At 36.1% G+C, this 25082-nt stretch overlaps 2 protein-coding genes across 2 annotated transcripts; one reads left to right on the top strand and one right to left on the bottom strand.

Moving 5' to 3' along the window:
• The first annotated feature begins 3916 nt into the window (after window positions 1–3916).
• On the top strand, window positions 3917–6407 carry LOC120541454 (immunoglobulin lambda-1 light chain-like). Its single transcript, XM_039773493.1, has 3 exons — window positions 3917–3989; window positions 4174–4542; window positions 6070–6407. The coding sequence occupies exons 1-3, from the start codon at window positions 3917–3919 to the stop codon at window positions 6405–6407; spliced, it is 780 nt and encodes a 259-aa protein (XP_039629427.1).
• Window positions 6408–11735: 5328 nt separating this feature from the next.
• Window positions 11736–23470, bottom strand: sdr39u1 (short chain dehydrogenase/reductase family 39U, member 1). The gene is made up of 6 exons (XM_039745619.1): window positions 23305–23470; window positions 22839–22945; window positions 20258–20340; window positions 15062–15183; window positions 13248–13400; window positions 11736–12857 (listed from the first exon to the last, which is right to left on the bottom strand). Exons 1-6 carry the CDS (start codon window positions 23318–23320, stop codon window positions 12445–12447), a joined length of 894 nt encoding a protein of 297 aa, XP_039601553.1. The 5' UTR covers window positions 23321–23470; the 3' UTR covers window positions 11736–12444.
• Between the last annotated feature and the right edge of the window lie 1612 nt (window positions 23471–25082).

The raw sequence follows: 25082 nt of genomic DNA, 5'->3' as shown, positions 1-25082 counted from the left end.
CACCCCAGCCTAGTCATTCTGGCCTCCAACTCATCTCCTGTCTCTAATTAGCTAACTATCTCTCACCACTTCAACACTTAACAGCTAATGTGTGATGAGCATAACGGCTCAAGAAAGGCTGCCATCACATCATTCAGGTAGATGGTACTCATTAGTGGCTGTTGAAGTGGTTCCCCACTCTTAATGTGAAGTGTTTTGAATAGAGAGAATATCACTATATAAATGTAAATAATAATTATTATTATTTTTGTAAACAGATTTATTATTAGATAAATATAAACAAAAGACCTGTCTGTGTGGGTGTGTGTTTGTCTATGGAGCAGTCCGCTGTACACACACTGAACCACAGCAAATAGATGGAGCATGCATGCACTTTTACATTTTTTTGGCACTTGTATGCACCTTAGTTCTCACTATGAAAGATGTGTGAGTGAGTGCGTGGTGCGTGTGTGTGTGCTCACTCTCAGCCGCAGCCAAGGAGTTGGTATAAATTCTACAAGATGTAAAAGCTTATATAAGTGTGAATTAGACTTTGTGAGCTGGCACATGCATGCAGTTTTAAATTTTGTTGGCGTTTGCATGCACCTCACTTCTCATTCAAACCAAGCTTTGTGGTACATGCACGTTGTACGTTCACACAACGAGCTGCCATACATTTTCCTGAGACAGGTTCCACCCTGTGCAAGTGCAAGTTCACCAATATAGTAAAGCTGGCTGGGAGTCTTGGTGATGTTTAATGTCCAGAAGACCACACGCAGCTAATGTGTGTGTGTACTGTGCCCAGCCGGCACGCTTTGAAGGACCAGGAGAGAGACTATGCCTTCCCCGGACCATGAAAGGGCAGCTGCCCTGGTTTATATGGGAGCCATGTGAAGTGAGCATGAAAGCTCAACCCTATAGGGGCCCGTGGCTACTGCCAGGGGGCACCCGGATGATTGAGAAACCCTGGACTTCAGCACTTTCACCACACCTGGAGGTGCTGGCAGAAGGAATACCAGGGACACCCGGAAGTGCCACAGGAAGATCATCAAAGGACATAAATAGTGTAAATAAACGTGTGTTTGTTTTTGAACCGGTGTCTGCCTGTTGGTGTTCGGGCTGATCTTCCACTATATATATATATATATACTGTAGATGCCCAGTGTATAGGATGTGCTGAGGTTCCAATGCATAGGGCATCACACTATTGAGCTTATGGATTTATCTTAAAAAAGTTATCAACAATGCACACAGATATTGAAGTTATAATGATGTGTGGTGAGTTTTCAGATTATACAATGGGTTTCGTAATCGTAACCAAGAAGCATTTCAATGCCAAATGATTTCTTACCTTCTTTGTCAACTAGGTGCATTCCTTCAAAGCAACAGTTTGATATATGAACAGTTAAATTCATCAGTACAGTACATCAGGCTACAGATCCAGTGAGCCCACCATTATTCATATCTCAAACTGAGTGAGTCATATTTTCCTTTCTATTATCTCTTCACTCCTTATGATTTAGTTTAAGCCTTCTGTTAAACCACTAAATTTAAAAGAAATATTATCACATACCATGTCTTCTTGTACTCAGGATGTGTTTTGGGATACATTTATTGCTTCAGGAATTGTAAAATAAAAATCAATTTGATTACAGAATATGCATATAGAGATCTACCAAGTGCCCCACAGAATAACTCTTGAGATGCTTTCTTGTGCCATTGACTCTGTGACATGGACAGGATGTTACATACAGACCTGGCACCTGGCACAGGATGGGGTCCTGCAGTGTGTAACAGACTTTCTTTGAGCCAGAAGCACTCTTAGTGAGCCATTCTTACTCTTAATTGATTTATTTGTTTTATTATGTGGCTTTTGTCTGCTTTTTCTTCTGTATTCATAAGGTCATAGCAGTACATTTTTACGAAATGAGGGCACTGTGGCATTTATTATAGCTGTAGATTGATGTCAGAAATACCCTCTCCCTGTTAAAATAAGAAAAAGGACAGGGCAAAGCATGGTGACCACTGAAACAAATGTGAAGGTTCTATCAATAGCAAAACTTGAATTTTTAATAATGTAACCCTTCTCAAATTTTAATCATCAAGAAGAGGCTTTGATGTACAAAGGTTTTGTGAATTATTCCCACAGCTTTTTCTAAGTTGAATCTTTTTTACAAGTTTTGTTATTTGTGCATTGTGAATAACAACTGTTGTTACACTAATTTATTTTAAAATGATAACATTAACTTATTTTTCCCTCAAGTTCAATGTTTTTTAGTTTTCAACTTCGCACTTCTATAAGTTTATTTAAATGTAAAGTATTGAAGTGATGCAGCTGGTCCAACCATATGCAGTTGCAGGGTCAGCCCCGACATAAAATTAGAAAGCGATTGTTTGTCGCTCTAGACTGCATGCAAATCTTTCTATTCAATTTCCAAATATTTGCATGTTGGTTTAGTCTAGAAATGAAACTGAAATATGTTTTTAATTGATTTTATTACAATAGATGAATTCATTAAACAGAAGTCGTTTTTAAACTTTTGTATGTTATTTTAATATTCCACTAATTCTTTCCTGAAACTCACACAGATGGGATTCTACTCCACTGGGCCCTTGAGTAAGGCCCTTAACCTGCAATTGATCCAGGGGTGCCGTACAATAGCTGACCCTGCACTCTGACCCCAGGGGGTAAACGATAACTGCATTTCGCAATACCTGTGCAATGACAATCATCAATCATCATATAAAATTTCTTAAACTTTTTATTTTTTTTAATGTTTAATCAGTTTATATTATTTAGATGTTCTGATATTTAATTAATAAAAAATGTATTTGTTAAATGTGATGCCAATACAATTAAATTCTTTTCACACCTGATATTGAGTTATGTATCATTTTTATTAAAATTCATCTGTGATGGGCTGACACCCAGTCCAGTGATTATTCCTGCCTTGTGCCCGATGCTTACTGGGATAGGCTCCACCTTCCACCATGCGCCAGCTCTGGATAAGTGGGTTTAGAAAATGAATGGATGGACTGTAATTTATATGTTTCAGCTCAATCATCACAAAGCCACTGAGCCAACCATTTTCTGAACCATCTTCTTCCATTATAGGGTCCAAACAACAGGAGCCTTTACCTGGGACCAGTGCATTTCAGGCGAAAACCAACCTATAATGACACGGCAGTGTAGTGCAGGATAAGCTGTCTGATTGATACAAATGTCATATCTTATATCATCTTAAATACTTAAATAAAAGCATATTACTAACAATACTGAAATTGTCTCAGTTAGTTTTAGATAAACAGCAAGAAAATAATTATTTCTTCTAATTATTTGAATTTTTACTTTTAATATCCGAGGTTTGTTAGAAATAATATTAGTTATCAATAATGTCACTCACATGATTAAATATAAAATTATCGTGAATCTATAAGTGACATCATTACATAAACAACGGATTTCACTGTCAATGGGATCAAACTAATGTGATTAACAATTCTGCGCAGCCTTGAAAACAAAAAACGCTCTTTTATTTGAAAAGTGAAACCAATGAAAGCTGCCCTAATACTTATACAGTGTCTGGACTTTAAGGAGAGGAATAAGAATATATCTCTGTTCTACTTTATTTGTAATTGACATCAGTTATTAAACAGCATAGAGTCAACCCTAAAGTTTCTTGTTTTTTTAAATTAGACTTTGATGTATAAAAATATGTGACATGACGACTGTTGACTGCAGGTGCGGTGCTGTTTTGAAAGAGAACTGCTTTGTGATTGGTCGACAACGTTTTCTTGTACTAAATGCGGATTGGCACATTAGGTAAAGCAAAATATGCAGTGACCAATAAAACACATTTTTGACAAAGTTAATTTATGCATCGTAACAAAATTGCTTTATATAAAGTTGAAGGCCAGTTGGTCACATTACAGATTGATGAAAAAAAATTTGTTTCATCTACTTCTGAACATTAATTTTTTACAGATCCTGTGTGCTGTTTTATTACTGCGTGAGTGAAAGATCATGAATTGTGAATTAAGATATTTCAAAGCAGATCATTTTGAAAAGCAGGATTTAGTAAAAACGATTTATTAAACATTATGTAGTAATTGAAATTAAATTGGTCATTTGTACTCTACAAATGTATGTTTTAAAAATCATTAAGTAATGTATTCTTTCTTTCTTTCTTTTAGGAGTTTCAGTAAATGCTGGACCTGCTATTTTCTCTCAGTCTCCATCAGTTATTCCTGTGACTCCTGGACAGTCTGTCACCCTGGAATGTGCTGTGAAAAATGAAGATGTTTTAAGAATTCACTTGAACTGGATTCGCCAGTCACCTGGAAAAGCACCTGAAGGTGTCCTAAGATACATGGCTGACAACAAAATCTACAGAGCTCCTGCGATATCAGATCGATTTGTACCTTCAAGAGATACAGTCAGGAGTTATCACCTTCTCACAATTAATAATGTCGAGGCAAATGACGACTCCAAATACTACTGCTTCATTTACTATAGTGATGGAAACCAAGCATGGGGAGAAAGAACTCACGTACAAGTTCTGAGTGAGTACACTTATTACAGTTAAAACTGAAGTACCCAGAGAAGAGGAAAACTTGTTTTTAAAGGTTTACAATACAGTGACACTGTTTAAGTTTAATCCACACATTTGTATTACTTGATTAGTTTACTTAATATGATAAATTTTTAAATGAGTCGAGCAATATTACATTACGTTCATAGGCAACCACTTGACTTGCTTTCTTTCAAATTCATGTCTAAGTGATACTGCGAGTTCAGTGTAAAAGAAGAATTATTGTTTAAAATATTTCAGGTATTGTTTATACAACACAGTTATAAGTGAAAGTAGATAGGAAAATGATCAGTGCAGTTTATTTAATATAATAGAGCAAAATAACTTACAGTCACACAGAGACGTAAAGATTCACATTGATAAAGATCATTGATGTTCACCATTCAAAATCAAACTCAGTAATCCTTTGTTCTTTTGCAGTACATTAAATATTTAAGGTCTTGCTACTGACTTGATAGCTTCTTCATCAAATATATTTACAGTACTTATGAATTCAAAGTATATTATCCATTTAAACATGCTTCCAAACAGTCAATGTTTTAATGACACTTTTAATTATATATGGCATCAAAGAATTTATTGAAACAAACGTTTATTTGTTAAAACCTTTAGTCCTCATTACTTCCATCTATCCATCCATGTCATAAATGCACTTTTTCTATTCCAGTGTTGTGAAGGTTTTTTGATAGCAACTTTCCTTTTAAAATACACTTAGTGCTGAATAAAAACTTCAAAACCTCTGATCCATTTTTAAACTAAACTGTTTTAGGTGGTTTTATAAAACTGTTAAAAACTTGTAATGCTGCCAGACGTTACAGATTATGTAAGTCACATCCATTTACGCAGACTAATTTAATTCAGACTTTAGAGGGCAGGAGCTTATGAACGCAGCACTGGGTGTAAGGCAGGAGAAGACTCAGGGCAGGGTGCCAGTTCATTGCAAGGCATTTTGGATTGTTTTGTGGATAAAAAAACTGAATTTGAACTTAAAAAATATTTTTTAAAAAGGACTGATGTTTTTTAAGTTGAAAGAGTAGATTTCTGCTGTGTGAACACAGATTATTATATTTCACGCATGCAAACCTTTTCTGTACCTGATTGGGCTCCCTGCAGTCCTGCAGAATATGACTTCAGAAGTGAGTTTGATATATAAAAATGAATAAAACATAATAAAAAAGCATTCAGACATGTTTGTAACTACATCTGTTTTGCAAATGCTAGACCTCACGTAAGGAAGCAATAAAGTACACATTTTTACTAACTTACTACCTGATATGCAATTGTATACTCTATCTTGCTATAATGAATTAAAAACTCTGCTGAATTCTTCAGGGAACTTAGGATGTTGTGATTTCCGCAGGAAGAAATATATTAAAGTTTAACATTTTACTCTTGGATAATCCCAAAATCATTTGAAAATAAGTCATTTTCAGCAAACATGTGGTATTGCTTAATCAGCTCTATATATGACGCTGTTATATTTCCTCTATTTCCGCAGGAAGTGACCTTCCTCGTCCGTCTGTTCAGGTTCTTTCTCCCCCACAAGAGCAGCTCAGTGGTTCAGGCCAAGTGACTCTCAGCTGCCTGGTGAGCGGCTTCTTCCCAGGGTACATAGACATCCAGTGGAGTGTGGATGGTCAGCGAGTGACGGACAACATTCAGTCCAGCCCGGTGTCCTTGGACAGCAGTGGAAATTCCTACCTGGCCATTAGTTACCTGAAGCTGCCTGCTGCTGACTGGAAGAGCCATGCGAGATACCCCTGTGTGGCCACTCATGAGTCCAGTAAGGTCCCAGTCATTGGCTCTGTTGCTCCTCAAGACTGCAAGCCTCTCTAAAGATGATCTTTACTTTGATTCAAATCTCTCTTTGAAAGGAATGTTTTGTTGTTATATTGTCTATTAAATACAACATAAATCTGTGTCTTTAAAGTAAAATTTCTGTGTGTTTATTCTTTATGTAAAGCATAGTTAACCAAGACACAGACTTGAAATCTGCCACAAAGGTACTTCTCACCCTAAGTCTGGTTTTTGAAATATGATTTTCACTTTGCTCTATCAACACTGGGGGTGGCTTTGGGTCAGAGACAGTTGCATGAAACATTAGAGTGCAGTGTGTTCTCACAATGCATAAACAGAGGAGCTCAGATGTAAGTGAGAATTTCACTGTACCCTGTGTATGTGTCAGTAGTGACCCTATAATCCTAAAAACACTATAGTGTAATGACACACTTTAAACCAAGGGGTTTGGGATCCATTCCAGTCTATTATATTAAACATCTTTTAGAATTAAGAATTTCTCACACTATTCTTGTCATGGTCTCTAACAGCTCAAGGTAAAGCCATATCGTCTCTAGAGTTATGTATTTATTCATTTTGTAATTTGTGGTTGCAGGTGTAATCTCCACCATTATTCCACCATCACAACCCGTCCAGCACTGTTTCTCTGATGTATTTAAAGCTGCACTCTGCTAATCACTTTGAGTGATCAAAATGCTACATCATAATGCATTGAGATCACCGATCTTCTTTACATCGGACACAGTCATTTTTTCCATGTTAAATTTATACTGGATGTTTGAAATAATACCATTGCAAAATCTGGGAAACAGCGGCTATATGTAACGCATATTCAGAAAGTATTTGGATCCATTCCCCTTTATAACATTTTGTTATGTTGCAGCCTTGTGTTAAAATCATTTTCATTCATTTTTCTTCCCACATTAAGCAACACTTCATACCGCAGAATAAACAGGATTTTAGGAATATTTGCAAATTTATTAAAAATTAAAAAACGCAAATATCAGCATGGTCTTTCCTTCATGAGTCATCAGTTTGGCTGAGAGGCCAGCTCCAGGAAGAGTTATGGTTATTGCAGACTTCTTCCATTTAAGAATGAGAAAGCAGCTGTGCTCTTGGGAACCTTCAGTGTTTATCTATCGCTTTCCTCAAATCTGTGCATTGACACCATCCTGTCTCTAAATTATGCCTAGACCTTTTGACTTGGCTTTTGCTCTGATACGCCACCTGTTGGAGTCCATAGAGACAGGTGTGTACCTTTCTTAATCATTGGCAGTGAATTGAATTGACTATGAGTGGATGCCAAACAAGGTGCACAGATTATCTCGATGATGAACAATGGAATGGGATGCACCTGAACTAGATTTCAAATGTTAATGCAAACGGTCTGAATACTGGCATCAATATGATATTTCAGTTTTTAAATTTTGAATAAAGTTGCAAAATGCCTAAAATATTGTTTTTACTTTGTCACTCTGTATTAAGTGCTGTTTGATGTGGGGAATATAATTTCAACAATTTTAGAATATGGTTGCAACATAGCCAAATGTGAAAAAAGTTAATTCATTGCACATTATTAAAGTTGACTTGGTGTCTTTTTGTGTTTATATTGTTGCACTTGTACTAACCATGAAAAAGAATTTCTATGCATAAGGTGCGTCATGGGATAAGTCTCAATGTTATTTTTCATTTATTTTCAACTGCTTATCTGAAATAGAGTTGTAGGGGCAACAGTCTTAGCAATGATGACCACATGTCCTTTTCACTCTGCCACAACTGCCAACTCATACTGTGGGATCCCAAGGAATTCTCTGAACAGTCCCACCTGGGAGATATAATCCTCCCAGTGAGTCCTGAGTGGTCTCCAGGGTCTCCTTCCAGCAGGTGGTGCTGGTCAAATCTCCAAAGGAAGGCACCGGGATGCACCTGTTTCAGATTCCAGAACACATCAATTGGCTTGATGCGGAGAGTCAGTGGCTCTACTCTGAGCCTCTCCCTGATGTCTGTGGTTCTCACACTGTCTCTAAGGCAGAACCCAGCCACTCTGTGGAGAAAACTCATTTCAGCTGCTTATATCCTTAATCTCATTCTTTCGTTCATTACTCAAAGCTCATGACCATAGATGAAGGTAGGGACATAGATCGACTGGTAAATTGGGAGCTTTAACTTCTGACTCAGCTCCTTCTTCACCACTACAGACTGAGTTCACCACCCGTTTGCCCCTCACTCGTAAACAATGCCCCAAAGTACTTAAACTCCTCCACTTGAGAAACTAACTAACTTCCCACTCAGAGACAACAGTCCACCTTTTTCCTACTGAGGACTATGGCCTCATACTTAGGGGTGCTGATCCTTTTCCCTACCTTTTCACACTCGGTCATAAACTGTCCCAATGTGTGATGGAGTTTACAGTCTGATGAAGCCAACAGGACCACATTATCTGCAGAAAGCAGTGACGCAATATATAAGGACGCCAAACTGGACCCCTTCTCCTGTCTGGCTGCAAAGATATTCTGTCCATGAAAATCACAAACAGCATAGGAAACAAAACACAGCCCTGGTGGAATCCCACACCCACTGGAGATGATGCTGATGTGTTTCTGAGTATGCGGACACAGCTCAAACTATGATTATACGGAGACCAAGGGCCCTGGAAACCTGCACTCAACTAGCACCCCTCGAGGAACACAGTCATATGTGTTCTCTAAGCCCATAAAACACTTGTGGACCATTGGGCATACTCCCATGCCTCCTCCAGAATCCTTATGACAGTAAAGGGCTGGTCCACCGTTCAACCATTGCATGACCTTGAGGGTCTTTTTTCTTTGCCATTTTATATGTCATGTACTGTCTTGATGCATTGGTGTAAGAGTACTCAGTAAAACACAGAAGCCTTCATTAAGAATATAAGTCAGTCAACGACCCCAATCAAAGATCTCTGCTATGAAACCATGAATACAATTGAAGATGTAAGGAGTCAACAAAATCTGTGTTCTAGTGGATATTTAATGTGGGTTCCTCAGCCCAGAGGTAAATATGATAGTAACTGTGTACAGGTCAGACCTGGGATGATAGAGGACTCAATATGACAAATTTCTATAAGAACTCTTGTTAAAATAGTGAGTATGAGAGCAGAAGTGCGTGTTCTTTTGTAAACCTACTGTGGGTAACATTACTGGATGTTAACAGTTCAGTGCTGATAAAGAAAATATTGGAAGGAATTCAGGTCCTGTAAAGAGCAAAGGTTAATGGCTTGTGTCACACAAATTCCCTTTGAAACTAATGGTCTCCTAGTTTTGTCTGCATGCCTCTAATTAAATATTCTACCAGTTAAGTAGTGTGATTTCTATCGCATTCAATGAAAGCACTGTGTTATGGTGCGCTTGATGTTATTCACCATATTAGAATATTGTGATGCATAACAATCCAAATGGTGGCTGTTTTATACTATGAGAATTCTAATGTAGCATTTTGGCCGATTATAAGATACAGAGGACAGAAAGATATGGAAGAAGATGATCTGTTGTGGTGACCCCTAACGGGAGAAGCTGAAAGAAGAAGATAGCATACCAGTAATGGCACACTGCATGAATACACTTGACTTGAGCATTCATAGTTTTCATCCTCTTTCTCTGTACGTTTAGGATTCGTTTGCTCTGAGGTTGATGTGCTTTCTGCTTCCTGAGCAGTTCTTCTTTTTTCCAATCTAGCGGCCCTCTTCTTCGTCAATATCTTTTCATGTTAAAACTGACCAAGTCAGTGTTTTCTGTTGCAATTACTTAGTACATTTTCTTTAATTTTTTTTACCTAAGCTGGCATTTAAGTCTTCAATCTGCCTCATGAATGATTTAAGATATGAAGAGGTAGGGGAAGTGACGGCGAAGGTGGTAGGGATGAGAACGGCGCCCGTACACATGTGCCAAACGGCAGCCCTGCTGGCCGCTGCCAAGAGTTGATTCTATAACAAAATAAAATAAAAATAAAAAGAGAAATAACCTTGTAGGTCAATCATCACTCCAAAAGTGGATAATAGATGCCACGTAGTATATGTGTACCAAATTTCAGGTGAAAAGGTCAAACGGTTTGCGAACTACACGTGATTTAAAATCCTGGACGGACAAACGAACAGCCACAGTAGTGTATTATATATTTAAAGATCACATCATTACGACACCCTCCGCCATCATCATCTGATAAACATGTAGCCATGAGAGCTTCAAAACGGCCTGCTCCTCAGGGAGATACAATATATTGGCTATGAACTGCCTAATCTGCATGAAAACATCTTAAATTTAGATTAAGATTAAGTTTTAACTTTAAGTTTTAAGATTTAGATTAAGTTTAAATGGCTTTGAGGTGAAAAAAGACAACTGGCAAAAACATGGAAAGAATACACAGACTGCGCACACTGCATGCATGACAAAGTGCCTTAGTGAGGATGGTAGAGGCAGAAAAGACATAACTTGCTGGCAGTTTATACTGGAGCTTCATGAATGGTAATGAGTGTGTGGCTCTCTCCATGTCTCATGAAGTCCACAATAATCTCTGTTGTTTTGTTGATGAAAAGTATGAGGTTGTTGTTGTGGTATCACTCCACCAGCTCCATTGCTTCACTGCTATAGTTGGTTTCATCATTGTTGTGGAGTCCATTTCAGTTGGACAATTAAGATGGACTGTGCAGTTTTCCATTAATGCAGATAGATAATTATTATTATTAGATAGAACGTTATTTATTTGTTACTGGGGAAAATTTGGCTTTTTACAGATGCTCTTTTAAATAAATACATAAATCCCATCCACTGCTACCATCTTCCAGTGACCAGTCCTAGTACATCATCAACTCCAACCATGCCACTGGTATAGTCAGTGACAAATCCAACTCTGACCATCAGTGTGGACTGTTTCATAACTGAAGACCAAATAAGGAGACAACTGAGGAAGATCCACACAGGAAAACCTGCAGGACCAGATGGAGTCAGTCCTTGAGTTCTTAAGGCCTGTGCTGACCAACTTTGTGGTGTCCACTGTCACATGTTCAATCTGTCCCTAAGGCTTCAGAAAGAGCCACTGCTGTTGAAAATGTCCTGCATTGATCCTGTTCCAAACAAAGGAGACACCTCTTCAGACCAGTGGCACTTAGGTCTCACATCATGAAGACTTTTAAGAGACTAATCCTGGACAAGACAAAACCTTTTTTTCTGCTGGAATCCAGGCACTTCAAGGCAGGTGGTGCAAGTGCATTGAGAAGGGAGGAGACTACATTGAGAAATGACACGAGCAGTTTTGGTAAGGTTCATTCCATTTTCTAACTTTAGCTTGACTCTCCCTTGTATTTATGCATTAAAAATATATACATCCATTCTCAGATGTTGATCACTGAGGTATTTATTCTTGGTGTAGGAGAAGCCAAGAAGATGCTGTTGGGTTGTAACTGTGATAACACTTGACTTTTACTCATTTAATAGTACTCATATTTTGATAAGTAGGAACAACAATACAAAGAAGGACGTTGTAGATTGTTACAACATTTTTAAGAGCACCCTCTGAGTTGCACCTTTTCAGGAATTTTCAGAATACTTGTGTTCTGTGAAATAACTTTTGTTATACTAATTCATTTTAAAAGGATAGTGGTGTTGCTACAACCAACCCATAATGTTATGTAGGGTAAACTCACTCACTCCAGCCAATTTACAGCTACCAAATAACCCAGTGTGTGCACAGAGGGAACTGGCAAGCATTTCTATTCTTATAATACATAAGTAACAGTTTAAAGCTGATTAATATGCATGTCATATTTTACTTCATCTTGTTGATATTTAGGTAAAAGATTAAAACAGCCAGTGCTTGTGCTGCCCTTGATCAGTTCACTTTTAGTGATTTTAAAACAGAATGTTTGTGAACACCAGTTAAATACAACCTGAAACAATTTAACTTGAGACATAATTTGCAAAGTTGCAGAAGTTTTCTCAGATTCTCTACCATAAAGGATTAAAGTGCTGTTCCACTTAAAGACACAATGCTCTTTAAAACAGTCCATAATTCATTGTATTTTTAAGGCTGTCTATCACTTTAATTACTAATACACAATGTTCTTTAAGGCAGGCTGCAATTCAGGATATTTATAAACATAGCCCGATTCCAGTGTCCTCCTGGGTATGACTTTCTGTCCATGCAAAAGAACAGAACCTCTTTCATTACCAAAAATTGCATTAATAGCAAATGATGGAACAGGGAAAATTGTGGGACGTCTGAGAACTGTACCAAGTGCGTGTGTAAAAACAGCATTAGTATCAGTGGCCGGGGCCACACCATTTAATATTCCACTGACATTGTACTTTGGTTCCAAACAATGAAGGATGATGCCTGCCATGTCAGCCACATGAATCCATGGAAAAGGTTGATGCCCAGTTCCTAGTATGCCTCCTAACCCTAACCAGAATGGCCAGATCATCTGTTTCATGGCACCACCATCTTTACCCAACACTATTCCTAAAAAATGGAAAGAAAAATACCATTATTTAAACATTGTATATGTTATTCACTTTCTAACCTCATTTAAACTCAGACAGGGTCACAGATCAACCTCAAATATTAAAAAGAATATTTATACCATGAATTATAAAGATCAGTACCCAGAATATAATTTTACTCTTCACTCACAATAACTGATCTCATAAGCATTTTCTTTTGTAGTGACATTATACTATGTACAGGTTTTTTAGGTTAGATTATATTGATTAATGTTTACGTCTACTGTTCTTTAAGAAAAGGCTGAAGTGACCCACAAGCTATCCCATGTTCATTAAATGTACACCTCTGTATGAAACTGAGAAGTTTTATATTGCTTTTTATAAATGTAATATTAAGGCCTGGAATTACCAGATCGAATTACAACTTGACGGACACTTTTGGCTTGGTCCTCTGGTAATCTACCAGCAGCTTCCCACTCTGTCACCAGTTGAGAAAGGAAGTCAAAGTCACCACCTTCACTGTCCTCTGTGTATTCAAGTGTTTCACTTGGTTTATAGTACCCTAAAAATAAAATTGTATGCTGTTATAACCGAGTAAACTTTAAACACAATTAATATAACATAACATAATATTCTCACACTCACGTAACTCAGTTCAGGCTCTGGCTCTCATAACATTACCCGACCCTGCAAGACCTTATCTGAGAGAACTATATTATATATACAGTGTACAACATTCTTAAGTCAGCTGTATTAATTAACCCATAAATCGACAAATGAATAGCTGTACCGATTACTTTACATTCATTATATGATAGGGGTAATTATTTATAAATTGCCTTATAATGAATATATAATAGTCAAATCAACTAACACAAGATCAGTAGAACAACATTATGTTCTCATATGTACTAATTCTAAAGGTGTTCATCATCTCACTTTTACTCCAATAACAGAAACCACCATAAAACACTTCAGAAATGTATTGGAGTTCATCTTTATTTTGGTGTTATTTGTCATTTGCCTCATCTTACTGCCAACTACATATACTGAGAGTAGCAGTTCATTGTTATCCAAGCTAGATGTTTTCATGTGTGTTAATCATATTAATTTATTAGGAGCTTCTGTAAAATTTAAATTTCTCTTTGGGGACAAATGCAGTATAGTCTATCTATTTAACGTTGGCCTCTGAAGAAGAAGCAAGGCTGAGAATTGACACTCATGTTATTACTTTTTGATATTTGGAGAACTCCATTCTTCTTGCACATTGTGTCTAGGCAAGAGTTTGGAGTTTACCAGGTTTTGACTTTGGGACCGACCTCATTAGTACTATGAGAATACGCGTAGTCCAGACAAGGGTTTTGGATCTTATGATTCTACATAACCTGTATATTTTTATGTGTTATGCAGGAAAATATTAGGAATAATAATATTAATTGTTTGGCATCTGGTATTAATTGTACATTAATAGACTAAGAGTGAGATGATGAGCAGGCACCTATACAATAAAGTCTTTCTGATCACAATTAACATAATGTAGTATAACATTCTCAAAACTAATAAACCCAATTCAGACACTGCACCCCTCAGCATCACTAGTATACTGCATATGTATACAGCGTAAGCATATCTGAGGAAAAATCTCCCAACTTACTATAAATCTAAAATAGCTGATACAGCTGTTTGTTTGGTAGTTTAAGGGGAAATAACCATAGTAAGGGTGCCAGTCTATTACATGGCCTCTACTCACACCAACACCCACATAAACACTCACACTGAGTCAATATGGAATTGCCAGGCAGCTTAATCTGGAGATGTGGGAGGAAAACTGGGTACCCAAAGGAAACCCTATCTGCCATCTGCACAAAGGAATGGGGAAAATAGTCAAAAATAGGAATTCAGAGACTCAGAGGCAGCTGCAAAAAAGTTCTGCAAGCTGTGAATTTTGACAAAACTAAGTACTGAATTAGCAATTACCAAGTGCCATAATCACTTTATTTTTTACATTATTTTTTTCATTTCATCAAATAAATTGTAATTATGCAGTAAAATTTTCATAGAAAAAGCCATTGTTTTAGTTTGTTTGCTGTCAACATTGTATATGCTATTTTTTTTTTTTTACTTCAAATGTCAACAAAATATGTAATTTGGCCAGAGGTATCTTAGGTTTTTCATGGCACTATATATTTTAAAAAATAAATAATTAAAAATAAAAGGACATACCCACTCCTGTGACAAGGACCCAAGAATTGGGGAGCTTATCAGAAGCTACCATTGCTTTCACAAGAGTCTTTGTGGTGTTCAAACGACTTGAAATTAAATCTTTCTTAAATTCGTCATTCCACCTTTAAAAAACAAAAACAGCAATGTACTAAGACATGACTATAAAATTGTTTTCTAAAAACATACATAAATTGATATCCCTTTCAAAATTTTGCTCTTTGTGAAACAAAAAACAAATATGATTTTTCTGTCTTAATTACTTTGCAACAACCATAAAACGAACATACTACACATTATACTGTTGGTGTAACATAGTAGGCATAGCGGCCAAATGGTTAGACAATGGAGAAGGTTTCCAGTCGAGCAGTACTGTGGATTCACTGGTTGACTCTGAACAGGTCACTTAACTTTCCTGTCCTGCAACTATAAAAATTGCACATGTAGACGACCATGTCACACTCCCTTGAAACCAATCACATAATGCGACACAGCCAGTGACAGTCAAACTAGTCCACGACTCTTTCCAATGAAATCAATCTGATATTATATTTAGTCGTAGGGGGGGCTCATTGTGCATGATGGCTGACAACCAATGAATGCTAATCTGGAAGTATTATGAATATAATGCAGCTATAAGGAATAAAGAATGCAAGTGTTTTGGACCTTATATATGGAAAAGAAACTCATCTGTTTGATGTCTCATTATTTTGATGCATCTGCAGCTTCTTGGTTTGCTAATATTCTGAATTACCATCCCAAACTTAGTTCTTATTGAAAGATGTGGTAGGAAGATTACCAGTAAGGGGGAATATTTTATTTTTCTGGTGTAAGCTGCAGCCATCATTGTCGCCCAAAAAAAAAAAAATGAAGAAATCCTTAAGTACAAAAATACCTTGGAAACCTCACAGAGTGTCTGACCTTAAGAGAAAATGTTGTAGAGCTGAGCTTAAATGGGGGAAAACTAAAATAACAATACGCTATGAAATAGTAAAGGCACATAAAACTACCTAACTATTGGGTCTTCTAAACCCAGTTCAGTCGAACAAATGCCCCCTGAAAACTTTAAGCAGAATGTGTTTTTAAACACAAAATAAATGATATTACATGTAATAGAATACATCCCTCCAAAACGAGTCCTGTTGAACCTCAGCATACTCTTTTTAGCAAATTAAATTCCTTCACTGATTTAGGTTTACCTGAACTCCATAGAATAATGTTTCAGCTAAAACCTTCCACATGTGTCTTTGACCAGATCCAACAAACGTTTTTAAAATAAATCTCTGATGTGCTTATTGACAGTGTACTTGACATTGATAACTCTCCATTCCAAATGGAGGTCTTTCCAGAATGTCTAAAGACTGCAGTAATTAAACGCCTCAACTGCACTTGACAACGTTAGAACTATTTCTAACTTACCTTTAAATCCTAAAAAAAGCTGTTTTCCAGAAATTGGATGACTATTTAAATAAACATTTTATTCTTGATAAGTTTCAGGCATGTTTTGGAACAAATCATTGTATAGACAGTGCACTGGTTAAAATATTAAATGTCCAGCAGGTTAATGCAGACAAAGGTCATACATCTGCTCTTGTTATACTATACCTAAATGTAGCATTTGACACCATAGGTCACAGTATTCTTATAAATCACCTTAATCAATAGGTGGGCCCCTCTCTCTCTTAAATATTTAACAGGTAGAAAACTCTTTTTTAGAAGTGGTGATTGTAGTTCAGGGATCCTTGATCTTGTATATGACATACTGTACCACAAGGATCTATTCTAAGCCCTCAGTTATTTTCAATTTACAGAACATGCTCCTGTTAAAACAGATTACCTCAAGACTCAAGGTGAACTACCATACCTATTTAAATGACACACAGCTTTACTTAACAATAGCACCCAAATACCCTGATGCTCTAGGCCATTTGATTCAATGTCTTACTTGTATTTCTGAATGGATGAGTAGGAATATCCTCAAGCTAAGTAAGGAAAAAACTGAAATCTTTGTTGTTGCTAAAAATGGAAATGATGAGGGTATCTATTATATAATAAAACACAAAGGTGTGCATGTATATATCCTGTATAATTTAATGTAACCCTGATATTCTGCATATGCATTTAATTATTTTTTATCATGGCTCCGCAATCCATACTAACCCCTAGTTTCTCTGTTGTTCTTTTTCCGATTTTCACCTGATCAAGGCACCATGCAGTCCTTACATTGATGGATCGAAGGCTAGATGTCCACGACCATCATCATCTGATTATTCAATGCAAAGCCTGAAAACCATGAGGACTGATCTAGATCATTTACAGTATGTTAGAATGCCCAGTGGGGGTGGGTGGTCTCGTGGCCTAGAAAACCCCTGCAGATTTAGTTTTTTTGTTTTTGCTCCAGTCCTCTGGAGTTTGTTTTTTTTTCTGTCCTCCTGGGCATTGGACCTTACTTTATTTTTTATTACTTAATATTGGCTCATCTTATTTTTATATTTTTCTTTCTTTATCTTGTAATGCACTTTGAGCCATATAATTTGTATGAAAATGTGCTATATAAATAAATGTTGTTGTTAGAAAAATATGACTGGTTGATTTGGCTTTGCTGATGCGATCAAAAGTGTAATTACGAATGTTAAACACACAAGCTGGAAAAACAACATAGAAGGCAAGCTGACAGAGTCATCTTCAAATACAGGAAGAATAAAACCAGACAGGAGGCAAAAAAAGCGGCTCAAAATAAACTGATGGAATCTGGGAAGCAGGCTTTATGGGAATACAGTCAAGAGAGGGAATGTCGGTGATGAGAGGTTCAGATACAAGTGAATACAAAGAAAAGGTGTTGAAGGAACAGGTAGGGAAGAGAAATCAAATACTTTTAAATTTTTCTATTACCTGTCTTTGAAATGGCTGTTTAAAAAGAAACGGAATCCCTTAGCTTTAAAAATCAAGGCAGAAGTAAAGAATTTAGGAGTAATATTGGACTCTGATCTAAACATTAAATTGCATATTAACCATATTATTAAGATGCCATTTTTCCATTTAAGGAACATTGCAAAGGTTACTCATTTTATAATTTTACAAGATGATGAGAAATTAATTCCTGCTTTTATTTTTAGTCAATTAGATAATGGTAATGCACTCCTAACTGGACTACCCAAGGAAGACATCATCAATCTGTTACAGTTAGCTCAGAATGCAGCAGCAAGAATCTTAACCAGAAAAAGAAGCACATCTCACACATTTTAGCATTATTGCATTGGTTACTGGTTCCTTTTAGAACTGACTTTATTAAAATACTTTAATTGGTAAATAAAGCTTTAAATAATCTTGTTCCTTCCTATATTTTGGAGTGCATTCCAAGTCATAAGCTTAGATCCTTTATTTGTAGACTGCTTATTATTCCAAGAAACAAGCATAAAAAAGTACTGAGGTGGCCTTTTGTTGTTATCCACCACAAATCTGGAATCTTTTCCATTAGAGATATGCCAGGCTAACACTAAGGCATATTAAAAAAAACTCTTAAAAACTACATATACATAGAATGATCGTGTTCTTCAATTAATTTATGTTCATTATTAATCCTGCTTTTTTTATTTTATTTTCTGTTTTTTATGTGGTGGCATTCTGCGGCACCACCACCTAATCAAAGCAGGGTGCACCAGTGTGAAAAGTTTGAATGAAAGTGGATAATACAACTTTCTATCAGATCCACTGCATCAAATACTCTTGAGACTCTTGAGATGAAGCCTAAAAAAACAATAAAGAACAGTTAAGAATATTTATTTGAGGTAAAATGCTCAGTGGGGGCTTTTTTTCTGTCCTCCCATCCATCTGACCTTATCATCAACTCATCTTTAGAGGCCGAAAAAATGATTCTATATACAGTATAAGGTTGCTACTACTCTATTAATTATATATCTATTTTATTCAATTAAATTACATAAACTGTATTAATTCCGAGAAGAAATTTGGATGCATACAGCAGCAGAAACATAAAAATCAAGGATGCAGACTCACAGGACAAATAATACAGCCAATCAATTAGTTCATATATATATTAAAAGATCCCCAGAGGTGCTTCTTAGTGCACTGCCGTTGAATCAGGCTTTGGCTAAATATGCTCCAAGAGAGTGCCACCTGGTGGGGATGGAGAGGATTTTTCAAGATGTTATTAAGTTATGCAAGAATTTTTTTTTTTTTACATTATTTATTCATTACTATTATTACCTAATTTTAATGTATTTTTGTTTGCTTGAAAACTATTTCTGACATCTTGTAAAGCACTTCAATCTACAGCCTGTGTATGAAAATGTACTATAGAAATGAAATGTTGTTGTTTACGTACAATGACAGAATGAGAAAAAGAAAAGAGGGCCAAGATTGGCTCCAACAGACCCCCGTAACCCTGTGTTAGGATATAGTGGGCTGGATAATGGATGGATGGATGGATGGATGGAAAAGAGGGCCAAGATTGTGGTTGAACTCATAGTGCCTGTTTACTCTTCACACAATGCCAGCTCCATCAGGCAGCACATTATTGGCAGTCACAAAAAGGGGCGAACCACAGCAATGCTGGAAGGTAGGCAGTCAGTCACTAAATAGGATGTGGCTAACGATTTTCGATTGTTTTACATGTCATAAAATGATCAAAGTCTGACATACCCAGTGACTAGAAGTCGTATAATGTGACATCAGCTCTAGCCTCACTCTCAGCTTTCCTTGCAAAAGTAAATGAATTTCTAATTTTCTACTCTTTAAATTTTGTCTCCCTTCTGCTATACAGTCCCAAACATTGCTATGTTAGGTATTAAAATATAATTTTTGTTATTTGAATATACTTTCTTAAACACAAATATTCTACTTCATGTGCCTAATCCTACTTAGATAATTGATTTTCTCATGGATGAACAGCACCACCTTCCTATTGCAGAAATCAAAGACACTGGGATTTATATGCAACAAGATTTGGTGGACCCTTACGATACTTACTTTCTCTTAAGTGGTTTGAAATTGGCATTTTCATTTTTTGTCCTTTTATATTTATCAATGTTAAATTACAGAAATACATCATTCACAGTGCCTGAAAAAATGTGGTTTTACTTTGATAAAATATCAATAAAACAGAAAAATGATTACATTTCCTGTTTAAAGGTACTAAAAAACACATTAAGGCAAAAGAATCATTAAGCATAGACTTACCACCGCAGAGGGTTCATAAGATTCTCCCCTGCAAGATTAACTACACCATCACATGGTGGCAAGCCTTTGAAAGCTACATCATCCTGTGAAAATGAAAACAGATATTAAAAAGTAACAAAATCAATCAATTTTATGCATGGTCCAGCTTGTAGTGTTCACGAATGGAATGAGTTGATAAGAGATTGGTTTCCTTGTTTGAACTCGCCAGCATTACTGTAATATTAAACACTGAAAACTGTATAGTATGGACCTGAATAATTCAAAATATTTCTTAAAAAGAATAATAAACTTAATTGATGGACACCATTTGGCTAAATTTTAACTTTCTTACAGTAACTTACAACAATAATGCCTTGTAACAAAACAGTATTAGCGCAATTGCACACACTATTGCATACATAAAACCCAACAGGAAGCTACACATTTCAATTAACAAATAATGTGTTGATACTGAACCTTTAAAAGTGATAAAGGAAATCGAAAATTTAGTCCTGCATTGTCAAGTTAGGACACTGAAAGACAGGGCTTGGTTAAGACCTTTAGAGACCCTAAACACTTATTTTGGTGCCCCCAGCCTCTATTATTAATATTTTATTATTGTGTATATATAACATGGAAGAGAAGGTCTGTGATATGGTTTGCATATTTGCAGCTGGAGATCCACAAAGGAAGAATATGAATCGCGTATCATAAAGTAGTTTTGATTCCTGAGCTTTCAACCCCTGCCAGGGGTCTTCATCAGAGGATAATGCTTAGACTTACAAGAATCAAATGCAATATACAGCAAAAAATGTAAGTCTAAGCATTATCCTCTGATGAAGACTCCAGGCAGGGGTTGAAAGCTCAGGAATAAAAACTACTTTATGATACGCGATTCATTTTCTTCCCTTGTGGATATCCAGCTGCAAATATATTATAAAAAAATCCTGGCGAGAAACACAAGGGCGTTGAGACGTGACCTTCACGTTAAGATCACGGAAGACATTTAAAAGAAACCACGAGATGGCCATAGAGCGTCTCACCGGGGACCTTAAACATGAGACTTTGTGCCAGGACCGTCTCACGATGATGTGGAACATGAGATTCTTGCAAGACACGCCCTACTTACAATCAATATCAAATAAGCCAAGAGGCAGCAAAACATTCAGTCGTCTAAAGGATTTGAGCAGACACAGATCCAGGGCTCTTGGTGCATATAAAGCATATAAGTACGTTAAAAATGAAATGTCGACATCTAAGTGAAGAAGAAAGCAGCGCAGAGAAAAGAGACTCAAAAGCGTTGGAGAGAAAAAAAGAGCAAAAAAGAATAATCGAGGTGCAAATTCAGAAAATAAGGAAAGTAATTATCAGCCCGGAACAAGTGGAATTGAAAAAAAGTATGTCCAATCCGGCTCAGAATTAAAAGACAGAGTAAAAGACAAAGTAGAACTTCATAAAGATGTTCACAAACGTTGGCGCTAAACACATGCAAAGCAGGTTAGAGATTATGAAACCAGTGAAATTAGAAAGGTTCAAAAAAAAAAAAAATGTTGGTGCTATACACAAGTTAAAGGAAAGTAGGAAAATTAGAAAATATAAAAAAAGAAAGTTTGCAGTAGAGCAAACAAACAAACTGCCTCATTTAACTATGCACCAGTCTAACTTTGGTTTTGCACAATAATCACTACACTATCGCACCTTAACACTTAATTCTACTTTATGGCACTTCATTTTACTTATTTATTATGTTCTGCTATACTGTTATCTTTCAATCTTTGACTTTTTGTTAATCTAACTGATATTCTTGTAACTTTGCACAGTTTTTGATAAGCAGATCAGGATGCATTTCACTGCGTGTTGTCCTGTATAACTATGCCTGTGACAAATAAAGAATCTTGAGAATTTCAAAAACGGAGTGCATTTATTGGTTACTTTGTAAAAAAAATTATTAACTGCTGATGATGTCGATCGTTTTGTCTGAAATTCCAAACAGAGAAACCTATCCTGAATTATGGTACAAAGTCATTAAACAACATGTCTCACTGACCTCATTAAAAAGATTCAGCATACTGTATTGGGACTCAAAAGATTACAAGTATTGTTTTTACAGAAGTTCTGAAAGAAAAGTGAAACTACTGAAATAGCAACAATTCAAAGAAAAAAAAATCTTAAAAGTGTGTATCCGGAAAACCAAACACAGGGGTTGGCGTGCGAAGCGAGCAAGGGGCTAAGCCCCCTAGTGTATATATGTGTATATATATATATATATAGATAGATAGATAGATAGATAGATAGATAGATAGATAGATAGATAGATATTTGTAATTTTTAATTTAACGTGGAAGCCTCTTTTAGTGGAACCTGGTTCAGTTACGCCATTTCCATTTGCAGCTGTGAACCATATGGTCCAAGGCAAATCAGGCAACGGAATATTTTAGTGGTGTCCCAGTCCCCTTTTCCCTTAATGTCATAAGCATGTGCTTATTTCGCTTAATTTTTAATCCAGCCCTGGTGAAAGGTAACCATGCACTATAAAGAAAAGGGAAAGCCTGAATAATATTGTTTTAACAACATCAAGAACTCCATCATATCCATGGCATACCCAAGTAATTTGTCCAGGCCCAGGTTTACGAGAAATAATTGTGACCTCATGTCCTTTGCCCCGCAGCAAATTTGTTAAGGCTTTACCAATAAAGCCCGATCCACCGCCTGAAAGAACAGAAAAAGCATAAATCAGTCACACTTTCAAACTTTGTTATGAACTTTATTCTTTACTTGAAATGTCCATTACAATATTTACTTCTTTGGATAGTCAACGAATCTACTAATAAATGCAAGGACGACGACACAACTGCAGCAAGTACACAAACGTAGTATCCTTTAGAGTCAACCATTTAAAACAAGAGGCGGTGCTCCGTGACATAAACCTCATTTACTTACTGATTGCATATCACCACTAGATACAAAACTAAATATTGTCCTGATTTACACTATCATTAACGTGAACTGTTGATTTTAATGAAACGAATTGCACTACAAGCTTATTTTACGTTTAAAAAAAGTCTTACCTATCAAGACTTTCATAACGTAAACTATACCTATCCGAAAGTATATAACTTGCTTCGGAATGTGTTGGAAAATCACATCTGGAGTTATGCACGAGGTTGTATAATAAATGTATCTTCATATGCTTCCGTAGATGGGAACAAGGAATTATTTATTTACATCATCACATAGCGCGCAAGTACGTCTTTTGCGCATGCTCTTTAAATAAAACGAAAGTAATATCGGCCATGATAGTAAGGACGATTTAAGACTTGTTAGTTCGGCGTTTAACAAAAACACATAAGCACGGTTTTGACCAACAGAGTAAAGCTGCTTACGGATTTATAAAGAAAAGTCTTTATAATTATTTTCGGTTTATTCAACTAAACTGCTTTCCATTATTTGTAGTTTATAATAGATTTAGGAACGTTATCCAAATAGGGTGGTAATTTGTTTAGACTATTTTTCGATTTTAGAACAGGTCGTTCTTTATTTAGACCTGATTTACTGTTAGAATTGTCACAAGTATTGTATCGTTTGAAATGTATACGTTTACAAGTTTGTTTTTATGGATTCCAGTATTTAAAACAGATCGAAGAAATTAGAAAGTTGAAGCTTTACCTAAGCTACTGAACACCTGATCTACATGTAACATTTAGTATGTCAGAATACATTGATTTAACTTGTCTTAGAATTGGACGTGTCGTGTTAAATGATTCACAATGTCATATAAGAAATATCGCTAAATTATGTAGATTTTGTAATCAATGTGATATAGTTGAGGATTATTCAAAGCCTTTGGAGAGTAACGGTTTCGATTTACATTACCTGATGAGTTAAGGGGAAAAGTTAATTCACAGAGCGGTTTTGTGTTATTTGCAGTGTGGACTATATTAGATCATTTAGATGAGAAATACAAGTAATATTTAATTGGGTAGTCCTGGTAATAAAAATTAGTCATTTCCTCTCCTGTGTTCTGCATCACACTCTAGGCCAGCTGGTGGCAGTAATACACCATGATCTGGTTTGCCAGCCTCCATTAAAAAGTTAAGAAGCAGACGAATACAAGTTCTATCTAATCTTTACTTCTGAACCAATCCACTGCTGCTAGATTATACTAAATAATATACTGTATATTATTTAGCATATATGGAAAACGCAATAATGTTAATAATGCTATCGACATTCTATGACTGCACCTATGTTATAAAAATTATCTTTCTTTATTTCAGTTAGTCATCAATCAACACTTTCTACATTAGTATTAAATAAACTGTTATGCCTGTAATCTGAATTAATGGAGAACTGTAATAATTTCATTTAATTGTGTTTGGAACTTCTCTTCCACAAGCACCCCTGTCACCCTAAATTTTCAAATTAGTAAATAAATGGATTCATTTGTTAAAATATTTTTTTCTTCTTCCCAGTCACAAATGTGCTCTATTTATATTGATGCCATTCTTCTGTTATTAAAAATATAATCTTACAATTCGGGAATCTGATAAATTGTCCTTGTTCTCCTAAATATTAGTTATATCAGAATTACATTTATTGGCCAAGCATTCTCACATTCACGAAATTTGACTCTTCAAAGGTAGTTGTTATATGACAGACATAACACACAATTGATAAGTACACACTTGAGATAAATGCAAGATAAACAATATAAAAATATTTGTAGAAATTGCAAGGCAGTGCAAGAAATACTGAATTACACTTTAGTTATGCGTTAAGACTATTGCAAGATTTTCTGTGAGAGGTTAGTGCCCAGACCTAGCAAGGGAAGCTGAATAAACCATTT

The sequence above is a fragment of the Polypterus senegalus genome, chromosome 1 (assembly GCF_016835505.1).
Source record: "Polypterus senegalus isolate Bchr_013 chromosome 1, ASM1683550v1, whole genome shotgun sequence".
NCBI lineage: Eukaryota > Metazoa > Chordata > Cladistia > Polypteriformes > Polypteridae > Polypterus > Polypterus senegalus.
Note: the sequence above shows the minus strand (reverse complement) of the source record. Positions and strands in the feature narration are given on the sequence as shown.